Raw genomic sequence first — 12,302 nt, forward strand, 5'->3', positions numbered from 1 at the left:
GATTCACATTGGCCTTGATTCTTCCGCACCTGAGTACACTTCATTCAATTGTATTCAATGCTTTCACATTGCATCGATCTGTATCCGAGTACACTTCAATCGGTCCCGATGCGGTCCCGGGAACGGTTGGGTGATCTGCTCCCACGGGAACGGTATGCAGCATTCACACTACCACAACATATGCCAAGTGGTCCCGAGTGCGCATCCGGGACCATAGTGTGAATCCCCCCTATTCAAACTGAGGAATGCCAGACCAATATCTGCTCAGGGGCAGATTCGTCTGGTTTCCAGTCTACCCTTAGATAGCTGGTCCAGGGACGCAAGCACAACCACCAGACAGAAAACTCACTGGATTTAACCAGATTATAAGAAAACAAAAAGAAAGCTACCTGACTGGAAAGAGGCAACCCAAAACCAAAGCAAAGTCGAATGCTATATATCACTAAAAAGAGAATATACATTTGCTGAATCCCCGAGCATGGGCAACCCGAGCAACGACCCAAAATGTAGGAAAGCCTTGACTATAGATACAGACTTAGTGAACACAGCCTTGCAATAGAGAAAGGCCACCACAGACATACCCCACTCCCAAGGGAAGACAGACTATATATGCACCCACTGCACACAAAAAGTGGTGGAAACAGAACTACACTGTCTATCCACCTGCCCACTATACCAAGACATCAGAGACAAAGATTACACACACCCAAAGTGAGTTTGAAACTATGACCAACGACACAAAAACTCCCACACCTATTGGGAGAAATACAACAATGTGCAAACACAGCAGCAAGATTTGTGAACTGTTGCGATAAAAGAAGGTTAGCCAATGGAATACAGCCACCCTAAGGACTACCTGTAGCAAGTAGACTTCTAGACCTACTGCACATGTAAACAGAGCTGCTACCTTTAAAGACATTTTAAATCTGAGGCTTTTTACCAGCTGCTTTAGCTGCTGGTTAAAGAAAGCCATTGTCTCATCATGGGGTTCTACGTGTGGGGGTCTGAGTGGGTCGAAATCATGATATATATATTTATGCTGTGATAATAACATAGCAGAAGTAGCCTACTATACTATATGCCACTGCTGCAGTTACATAGCAGCTGGTGATAATTTCTTGTTTATATACTGTTTAAATACTTTTGAGAAAAAATGCTGTTCCAAAGTCTGCAAAATATTGCTGCTATTTGTTTCCAAAAAAGGTTTATACCCTGTATATACCTATGTGACAAAGCTCTGTTTACACAATGCTGCCAAACACTTGCTTTAGTAATGTAAACGTATGTTTATGCCAATAAAGCTCCATTGAATTGAATTGTATTATTTGTGTAAGACTAAGGAGAAGGTTAAAATGCAGAATATAAAGAGAGCAAGAAATATAAATATATAATACTTTAGGCGGGGCTGAGGAGGAAGTAGATGGAGAGAATCAGACAAAGAGACATCTCTCCACACCCAGTCTCATTCTTATTCAAACATCGATGTCAACAGTTGCTTCGACTGTCTATAGGCTACTGCACTTCTCCTCTCCTCTCCTCTCCTGCTTATCCCTTTGATTTGGTCCCATGATGGTACATTATTTTTACATGACAAACAGTGTGATCTCTCCATGAAAACAAACAGAAATGGCAAACTTGGAGATATGTAATGTCCTGGATGATTGAGACACATTCTTCCATGACCGCCCCTTGACTCATTACAATGCAAAAAAAAGTAATATATATATATATATATATATATATATATATATATATATATATATAAGCATTTCAGACAAATAATGTACCCATGTAGAAAGGTTTGTCATACAGATATGTCTGGTTCCAATTATTTTTCATACCCTGAAGAAGACTTTGTTCAAACATTTGTTTCTGTTTGATAAATCCACATTGCATTGACGCTAGGCTAGGGGTGTGCGACTGCCGACTGCTTCCTCTTTTAAACTGTCTCCAATTATTTATCTATAACGTCTCTAGTTTTAGATGGTTCATGCACAAATGTAGCACTGTTTAATGCATGTTCACAAAATATCCTCTTCATGTAGGAAAATCAACAGTTCTGCACCAACTCTGATCTTTTTCGCTTCCCGAGATAATCATGGTCTGCATGCTGTCTATTTGTACTCAACCCAAGCCATTAGAAACACATACAAGACAAGTTGTAGTTCAGTTGTCTGCCAAAGGCAACAATCGTTCCTTCATAAATTCACACACATGAACACTGTGAAAGTTCATACTGCCCGCTTATACCTTTGTGTCAAACATTACAATAAAATTACCCTGTTATGGGACTGCCTATATCGGTGAGATGACTGAATGGAGTTTTGTGCTTTTCTTCCGCATGCTGTTTTGTAGGTGCCAACCGTGCAATGCAGCAGTATGAGATTCCAGACTAGTACGGTATCTCTCTTTATTAAACCTCCAAGCTAGTGCTGTAGGTCTCTCTAGAGGTATAATATTCAGAAAGATTTATGCCACTGAAGCTTCAACGGAGTCCCAATTGTCAATACTTCCTGACCAATTTTTCAATAAGCCATTGTTGCCAGGCAACAAATACATTTGCTTACACAGTGAGCAAAAACTGGTATTGGCTACAGTTGGCTATAGAAACAACATTTACTTCCAAGGATGTGAAAGTCACTGGAGATTTTAAAATAGTTCAAGGCCTCTCAATATTATAGGGGGTATAGGGGTAGAGGGGTACACAGTAGTATCATTGGTGATAAATATAAACAACATCCTGTGTGTAAAGCACTTTATCGTGCAGCCGTGACACATCCTTACAGCAGAGAAGCCAGCAGTCACTTAATGGCGTATATACAGTATTTTGTTGCGTGCGGTGATGTGCACGGTGTTGCGCATGGTGTCATGCAGCCAACTACGTATTGCAATGCCATCTAAGTTACCCGTAGCTTGATTGCTTGATTCCTTCTTGTCATGTTGCTTTTATACTATGCTGATATTGTTCAGCATCCGCCTCATGTTGGATGCTGATTTGATGTTGATTGTTTTATTCAAAAGTTAATTAAACGGATGCAGCGGATTCAGAGTGTAAAGAGTCTGGGGATATTATTGCTTAATTCCTTTTGAATTGCGCATTAAGATTATGGAAGTAAGTCCCCAATAGGGTTTCTCATTTCATGAGTATAGGAAATGTACAAAACTGAGACTTTGACTGCAAAGTGCAAACCACAAAACATCTAACTTTGCTGAAATGACAAGTCATGCAGAGGGAGATAATGGCAGGGAAATAACAGACCCCACACACACTCCAGTGACGATTAATTGTGCTGTGCTGTTGGCAAAAATGTAAGCAAGGAAGAAAACATCCCATGTCATAATATATACAAACACTTCAATATGAAGACAGCGATTCAGAGTCCATTCTGTCTGTTGGCTAAAAAGTTCCTCGATTGGGCTAACTTCCAATATTCAAAAAGATCAGTGCTTTTTGGCCAACATGCTTTAAACCTATAAGAAGAGCATACCTTCCTACCTTATTCTTACAAGGTTCTGGACATTTACGTCCCAGGAAGCAAGCCAAACAGGCTTTAAGCAGACTAATAATAACATGGCCTATTTTTGGTTTCCCAGTTCCTCCGCCATGTTTTTTTTTTCAATTCTTTATTGTATTGTTATAGCTTGTGTCTCTTTATTTGACTGACTGTTACTCTTCATTGAAGCAGTATCGACGGCTGCTTTCACATTAAAACTAGTAGGCCATGTCATCCAATCCAACATGGTCACGGCGGAAAGAGTGATGACAGACAGAACAGAAGCCCAGCATTCTTCTTGTAAACAATTGGCTCACCATCACTCTTTTGTCCCTCTTTTGTCCCACTTTTGTCCCTCTTTTGTCCTTTGCTAAAGAACTGTTCTGAAGAAAGTTGTCCACTGTTGTGTTGTATTTAGTTAATAATTGCTTCCCTGTAGTGTCTGCTGTGGGACAGTGCATAGGCCACAGCCATTACCAAAACTGATCTGTATATTTAGCCTAAAAGACAGGGTTAGAACTTGAGACTGTAGAGGTGTGCGTGGCGGTAGTGCATGACGACAGTTTGACTGGTATCGCGGGTGCAGGCATTTGTTCCGACATACCAAGAGTCCGACAGTCATTAGTCCGACACCCTACCCAAACACTAACCTAACCCTAACCGTACAAGGATGCCACGGGTGATTCGTAACCGGCCACCGGTGATTTGTAACCAGCAACGCATGTCGGGAGCCACTGGTGATTCGCAATCGGCCACGGGCGATTTGTAACCGGCAACGCATGTCCGGATCGACGGTGTTGTCGGACTAATGCCTGTCGGATTTTTGATATGCCGGATAAACGTCTGCACCCCTGGCAATGCACCCGTCAGGGCACACAGTGTATTTTTGGTTTCGGTCCATCTCATTCAGTTCAGTTCGTTTTAGAGTAATTCATTTGGGTGAATTTGCACCGTTGTCACACACAATAATTGCAGATCTACAAGCTGCGATGCCTGCGCAGTGGCGTGTTTTGAGCTTGTGGATCAGCTCTTTTCAGTGCACGATACGATGAGTATCCGAGTATAAATCAGACATTGGTAAAATAAATCTGCGGTCGGCGGTTTGAGGTAACCTCCTCTTAGGAGGTGAGTATGCCTTTGTAGGAGGAAGGAGGAAGGAGCCTCTGATGTGGTTTAACAGAGACAGGGGACTTTCCTCTGATGTGGTTTAACAGAGACAGGGGACTTTCCTCTGATGTGGTTTAACAGAGACAGGGGACTTGGGCAGACTTTTCACGTCCTCTTCATCACATCATGTGCTGACAGATGCTGCTGTGGTTAGTTACACTGAGTCAGTGGGAGATTGGTCATCAATGTGGTTTTGCATTGCCTGGACGCCGGTCAGGATTTTCTTCTGGTGTCCGGCCAGGGACACTCCGATCCTCTGAAGGTCCCTGGTGAAACATGCAAGAAAATGCAGATGAGACATGCTTTTGGGGTCGATACAATATGGCATTCTTCTGTACTGGGAATACTATGGCTAGTGGCTACCCTACCCATGTGCGAAAGAGAGGCCGCTTTGATCGGATTCAATACCGAATTCAGAAAAATACAAAAGCCACTTAAATAAATTATTAGATTTTAAGTATAGATGCAACCGATACTGATGTTTAAAATAACAATTCAGCCGATAGCCAATGCTGATGTACTGTATGCTTATCAACAACAGATAAATATCGGATACTGCCATTGGTTAATGTCAGTTTTATTTGCCGATACAGATAACGACCGAAGGCGATAACAGCAAATATCGGCCAATACCGATTTGTGGCCGATACATCTCTAAGTTTAAGACATAAGCACAGGGACAAACACAAATACACCAATAGAATACTGTGTTATAGGATGATGCATGCACAGACAGACAGACAGACAGACAGACAGACAGACAGACAGACAGACAGACAGACAGACAGGTGGACCTACTCGGCAGTGAGTTCACTGATGAGGGGCAGAGAGGTGAACCCTAAGCCCAGGAAGGAGTCACGGTACTGGGTCATCTTCAGCGCGTCCAGCCAGTCTTCCACTGAACTCACCCTGCTTAGGTCTGGAGCTACACGGTCCAACAAGGGATGGTTGTTGGTAGGACTGTACAGTGTGTGTGTGTGTGGGGGGGGAAGAAAAGAGTTGTCACTAACAGAGGTGAGCAAGCCACAGACATGTCTGTGAATTGTGCTCATGTATAACTTTGGTGATCGGTGTTGGTGATCTCTCTCTCTCTCTCTCTCTCTCTCTCTGTACTCACCCATCAGACATGTTGTTGAGGCCTGCTTTGAGAGATGCTGGGTTTCGCATCATCTTGTCTAGCATGCTGACGACGTCGGGGAACTTTGGCCTGGTGTTCCTGTCCTTCTGCCAGCAGTCTAGCATGAGCTGGTGTAGCACTAGTGGACAGTCCATTGGAGCTGGAAGCCTGAAGTCCTGTTCTATGGCATTTATTACCTGAGGCAGAGAGAGAGATGGAGCGAGAGAGAGCGAGAGAGAGAGCGAGAGAGAGAGAGAGAGAGAGAGAGAGAGAGAGAGAGAGAGAGAGAGAGAGAGAGAGAGAGAGAGAGAGAGAGAGAGAGAGAGAGAGAGAGAGAGAGAGAGAGAGAGAGAGAGAGAGAGAGAGAGAGAGAGAGAGAGAGAGAGAGAGAGAGAGAGAGAGATGGAGAGGGAGCGGGAGAGAAAGAAAGATTGAGAGAGAGAGAGAGAGAGAGAGAGAGAGAGAGAGAGAGAGAGAGAGAGATTGAGAGAGAGAGAGAGTGAGGGGGAAGAATGAGGTGATGTGAGAGAAAACGTGAGATTTCAACAGAACTGCACAGTAAAATCCTCAGTGTTGACTACACTTGTACACTGACGCTGCCTTAGTTACAAATTAACATTGACAATTTTGCTGTGTATCATTTTGAGTTAAAAGTTAGGGCCACAATTTAAACAGAGAAAAGATGAATAAAGATTTGTAATGGCCGCGCCTACCATCTTGTTTTGAAACACTTTTCCAAACACTTTTTCAAATAGCATAATTGAAATGATTTACCTCAGAATGTCACTTTGCGAAGACACGGTGGGTATAATTGTATTCATCACTGAGCTGCGCTGAGTGTTTCATTTGCATTTGGCTTTGTGCATTCATTAGGTCTACATCAATGCAGCTGAACAACAAATGGAAACAGGAACCTGTATTCCAATGGATCCAATTTAGTTTTTATTTAGTCACAAGCTCTTGTTAATACGTTTCATTGGTTCAATATTAATACGTAATTGAACACGTAACCACTTTCAATTTTACTTTGTTTTAAAAGAATTGGCGTGTTATGAGCTTGCAGATTGGCTATTTTTGCAACTTTAGAGAGAAAATGTAGTATGGTGACCAAGTAGTAGGTAATTCATTCACGGGGGTAGAAATATGGAGAGGTTTGTGCCTGACAGCGACGGTTTACTTTGTGCCATTCACAAGGTAAACAGAGATAACCCTAGAAAGCCTGCAGGTTAATTGACTCATTGCTTGTGCCACAAACGATTGACATTGCAGAATAGAACAGAATCCTAGAACATTATGTATATAAGCCTTTTGCCGTTTCCCATAACTATGGTCTGAAATAGTTTTAAACCCAGTGTCAAGGTTTCTTTGGTGACTAATGACAACAATATTGCATCTCACAGCATTCCCTCTCTATCTCTTACTCTTCATCTCTCTCTCTCTCCCGATCTCTTTCTCTGTGTGTCTCTCTCTGTGTCTCTCTCTCTCTCTCTCTCTCTCTCTCTCTCTCTCTCTCTCTCTCTCCCTCTCATATTCGAACAAAGCAATAACACCATCAAAAATACGCATTCTAAACATTTTCTTCCCAACATCTCAAGTAAAATTGTCATTTTAGTGCACCCGTCAGCATACCTATAAAGCTTTAGCTAACAGTAAGCTGGCAGAGAGTGGCACGTCCACAAAGTGCTGTGCTAGGTGGATTCGTCTCCTCGCCGTGTGAACTCTGGTTGACCCCGCACACACTTTTCTGGCTTTGTGCCGCATAATTTCTCTCTAAGCACCGCTTGTCAATCAAGACATACGTAGCCTCGGCAGCTTGTGTGGTGCGACATCACACGTCTCTTTCATGGTTAATTTATGTCGACCACAGCACCTGTAGTGATTCCTCTGACAATAGATTGGTCTTTGTTCCATGAAAGCATGTGTACGCTTGCATGTACTGTAGCATGTATTCTCTCGTGTGTGCCTGGCATGGCTGTGTGTGTGTGTATACCGTGTGCGTGTGTGCGTCTGTGTGTGTGTACTAGAGTATGTGTGGATGGGTTCATGCATAGTTAATGCTACAGCAGACCCATGCTGCGGAAGGCAGCCTCCACACACTCTTTCTTCCATCATTATATGCACCTTCTGCACCATCTTATGAAACAGGTGCACAAAAGTTTTTTTTCAGCTTGAGACCCAAAAAATACATTTTTTTTTGTCTCGTCTGGGATTCAAACTTATGCAAATGCATTATGAATGAATCACTTACAGTATGCCACATTTCAACAATAACAGCCTCACACAACGCAATGCGTTTTGTTCTGAAAATGTTTGGAAAATAAATGTCATTTGTTTTGTTTTTTGTTTTTTTTATAAAAGCTTGTCCATCCTTATACGAGCTCTTTGTCTCCTGCCACATTTAGAGAGGATCCGAGGTGGGGAGTTGGGGAAGGAGAGAGGTGGGGAGTTGGGGAAGGAGAGAGGTGGGGAGTGGGGAGTTGGGGAAGGAGAGAGGTGGGGAGTTGGGGAAGGAGAGAGGTGGGGAGTTGGGGACGGAGAGAGCTGGGGGCACGCCTTAGTCTGACGTCCCGTAGTCCGACATACGTGGCCAGTTAAGACTCACCCGTGGCTTACTGGCTTCCACGTGCAGTTAGGGTTAGAGCTATGGATAGTAATGTCAGCCTATACGTCAGACTAACACTACACACCCGAAGAGAGGGAGTGTGTGTGTGTGTGTGTGTGCGCGTCTGCTTTGTCTTTCCTTTCACAAATGCCAAATGTATTGGCTAACGGTTAGCCAATGCATTTGGCATTTGGGAACAGATTTCCTGAACATTCTCCCTCCCCCATAGCGTCAAAGCTTTTACAAACAAAGCAATTTCTTTAATCAGTGCATAATTGTAATTTTCTCAGTTAGGAAAGAAAATGTAATCAAAAAGAAAATGATTTAAGGCTTCAATCCAGCTTCAACTGAATTAAATACTAAGCTGAAATAAATAAAAGTGGGGGAGGAATTTTCTTGTTTTTGTTTCACTTGGGGATTTACCAGATGCAGCATCCACACGTAGTCTGATTACTAGGGGATCAGATTGATCTCAAAAGATGTCAAGGCCTGGCTAATTGCAGTTGGTGTTAAGTGATGAAAATAAATGTGGAAAGAGTAACACATGAAAACACCTAACTAAGGGAGTGTGATAAATGAGAAAAGGAGGTTGCGCATCAGCAATGGTTTTCAGTGGAGTGCTAAACCCAAATCCAGTATACATAAAAAAATTGGAATTAAAAACATTCCAAAAAGGTAGCACATCCAAAAATTAAATAAATGGCGGACAAAGAAAGTACTCACATTTCCATTTCTTTATATGGCCCTATTTTAAGGGAGTGTGATGTTGAAACACAATAATCACACTAGAGACACTGATCTCCGCCAGGCCAAGGCAGGCCAAGGCAGGGGGTGCAGCCGTCAGCTGCGGTGCCGTGTCATTAGTCCAATGGCTTATTATTCCATTGGTCCGACTCATGCATTACTAACCCTATCCCTGACCGCACGTGAAGCCATGTAGTCGGAATCATGGGCAGTCCCCGTCAGCTGCGGGGGTAAATACAGTTTGTACGACAAACATACAAACTCAGCGCATCGCGCTGTGAGCTTGTAGATGAGCTATTTAGATTTTTTTTAAGATAGTTCTGGGGCTTTTTGCCTTTATTGATAGGTTGACAGGAAACGGGGCGAGAGATGGGGGAAAGACACGCAGCAACGGTCGTCGGGATAGGGACTTGAACCGCAACACGCTGTCAGGCATGTACTGTAGCATGTATTCTCTCGTGTGTGCCTGGCATGGCTGTGTGTGTGTGTATACCGTGTGCGTGTGTGCGTCTGTGTGTGTGTACTAGAGCAGCCTATAGGTGCCCGGACCGCTAAGCCGGCCCAGGCCTTCAGAGAAGATATTTAAAGTGTAGAGAAAACACAGAAGAAAACACTAGTATTGAGCCCTGAGGGTCTGCAGTCAACCAAGTTTAGGGTTTAAGTGGTTTAAACATCAAGGCTGTTCTGAAACGACATGCTGTGACTGACAATAGAGGAAACACACACACACACACACACACACACACACACACACACACACACACACACACACACACACACACACACACACACACACACACACACACACACACAAAGCGTGCAGTGACGTACATCCTGATTGCTCATGTCCCAGTAAGGCCTCTCTCCGTATGACATCACCTCCCAGGTGACGATGCCATAACTCCACACATCTGAGGCTGAAGTGAACTTCCTGTAGGCTATAGCCTCCGGAGCGGTCCACCTCACTGGGATCTTACCTCCCTGAGAGAGAGAGAGAGAGAGAGAGAGAGAGAGAGAAAAGACAGGTTACACTTACACTCTCTTGTCATATGGTAAATATCATCACTGCAGGTCTATCTCCGTATTTCGTGTTTTTTTTAATGTTTTTTCATAAATTAATTCCCAATTAGCTGGTGTGTGTGTGTGTGTGTGTGTGTGTGTGTGTGTGTGTGTGTGTGTGTGTGTGTGTGTGTGTGTGTGTGTGTGTGTGTGTGTGTGTGTGTGTGTGTGTGTGTGTGTGTGTGTGTGTGTGTGTGTGTGTGTGTGTGTGTGTGTGTGTGTGTGTGTGTGTGTGTGTGTGTGTGTGTGTGTGTGTGTGTGTACCAGTGAGCTGGTGTAGGTGGGGTCAGAATCCTCCTCCAGATAGCGTGATAAGCCAAAGTCAGACACCTTGCACACCAGGTTACTGTTGACCAGGATGTTTCTAGCTGCCAGGTCTCGATGCACATAGCTCATCTCTGCCAGGTACCTGCAAGGAAACCCCAGTGTGAGTGTGTATGAGAGTGTGCGAGACACACACACACACACACACACACACACACACACACACACACACACACACACACACACACACACACACACACACACACACACACACACGTCTGTGCGTGTGCAAGCGTGTATGTGAGAATGAGAGTCCAAACTGCCAAGTTATAGAGTATCAAATAAATCTCTGATAAGATCCTCTCGTGCGCGCGCGCGTGTGTGTGTGCTTTTGCTGCCAAGACAACATGAAGTACAGTAAATCTTCTGTGTGTGCGTGTTGTATCACAGTGTAATGGACACACACAGGAGGTGTGTGTGTGTGTGTGTGTGTGTGTGTGTGTGTGTGTGTGTGTGTGTGTGTGTGTGTGTGTGTGTGTGTGTGTGTGTGTGTGTGTGTGTGTGTGTGTGTGTGTGTGTGTGTGTGTGTGTGTGTGTGTGTGTGTGTGCATGTTGTGTTGCATACCTCATGCCAGATGCAATACCCCTCAGCATCCCAACCAGCTGGATGACAGGGAACTGTCCGTCATTTTGCTGTAAAAAGATATGAGACACGGGATTAGTTTGATTGACATTTTTCATGCTTAATCACTAGAGGAGAAACTTAAAGCATTTTCAATCTTTTGAGACGGGCCGGGGTCCATGGCTAAATACAGTACATATCATTTTGGGGATCCTTGGCATGAAAAAGTTTGTCAAAAATAAATAAAAATAAATACGGCTATTATTATATGGCCGTTTTTAGCCCAAGGAGTGTTTTTCGTGCAAAACGAAGAATGCTTGCAATTGATTAAAAATCATGAAAACATGATCACAGATTTTGAAATGTTTTCCTTATATACAGTAGGTTAATGGTATGGTCACATATAAACCCTTATAAAAATAATTACTCAATGATGACAGCCGGTCAGCAGCTGGATTCATGAATGTATGTACAGTATATAGACATTATTTTAGCCCCATAAAATAAAACGATTTTTCCCACTCCACGCTGCCGGACTACTAATTTTGTGAGTCACCAAAGGCCTGTATTCTCTTTGCCAAAACATTTGCCATTTTACTGTTCTACTGTGAGACTTCTGCACTAGACACGCTCCTATAAATACCCTCAATGTCACTACTGACACAGCCACATTGTATTGTGTGTGTGTGTGTGTGTGTGTGTGTGTGTGTGTGTGTGTGTGTGTGTGTGTGTGTGTGTGTGTGTGTGTGTGTGTGTGTGTGTGTGTGTGTGTGTGTGTGTGTGTGTGTGTGCGTGCGTGTGTGCATTTTTATTCGTGCCTCTTTGTAGAGCTGTGTGTGTGTGCATTTGTTGTTGTGTATGTGCAATTTGCAGATCCAACCATGCCTTTGATGCTTCTATGGACTAATCCTCGGCAGGCAAAGCTCTCTTCTAGGTACCCACAAACAAACAAGTGCGCACGCACGCACGCACGCACGCACGCACGCACGCACAGTCGCACACGCACACGCACACGCACACACACACATTGATCCTCTGGGTCTTGAGCATGCAGGATGGTCACACAAGGAAAGGAACAGCGCTGGGATCGATCCTATAGTGTGTGTGTGTGTGTGTGTGTGTGTGTGTGTGTGTGTGTGTGTGTGTGTGTGTGTGTGTGTGTGTGTGTGTGTGTGTGTGTGTGTGTGTGTGTGTGTGTGTGTGTGTGTGTGTGTGTGTGTGTGTGTGTGTGTG

The 12,302-nt window shown here is 43.7% G+C and overlaps 1 protein-coding gene across 1 annotated transcript in view; it reads right to left on the reverse strand.

Moving 5' to 3' along the window:
* Nucleotides 1–4,595: 4,595 nt before the first annotated feature.
* LOC306926835 (ephrin type-B receptor 1-like) overlaps nucleotides 4,596–12,302 on the reverse strand; it is a 70,101-nt gene continuing 62,394 nt past the window's right edge. Inside the window, exons 16-21 of the mRNA XM_079506297.1 lie at nucleotides 11,073–11,140; nucleotides 10,448–10,592; nucleotides 9,956–10,105; nucleotides 5,779–5,975; nucleotides 5,460–5,621; nucleotides 4,596–4,927 (exon numbers count right to left, since the gene is read on the reverse strand). Of these exons, the coding sequence (XP_079362423.1) occupies nucleotides 4,816–4,927; nucleotides 5,460–5,621; nucleotides 5,779–5,975; nucleotides 9,956–10,105; nucleotides 10,448–10,592; nucleotides 11,073–11,140 (834 nt within the window). The 3' untranslated portion in view covers nucleotides 4,596–4,815. The remainder of the gene's footprint in view (nucleotides 4,928–5,459; nucleotides 5,622–5,778; nucleotides 5,976–9,955; nucleotides 10,106–10,447; nucleotides 10,593–11,072; nucleotides 11,141–12,302) is intronic.

The sequence above is a fragment of the Electrona antarctica genome (assembly GCF_951216825.1).
Source record: "Electrona antarctica genome assembly, chromosome: 7".
Classification (NCBI taxonomy): Eukaryota; Metazoa; Chordata; class Actinopteri; order Myctophiformes; family Myctophidae; genus Electrona; species Electrona antarctica.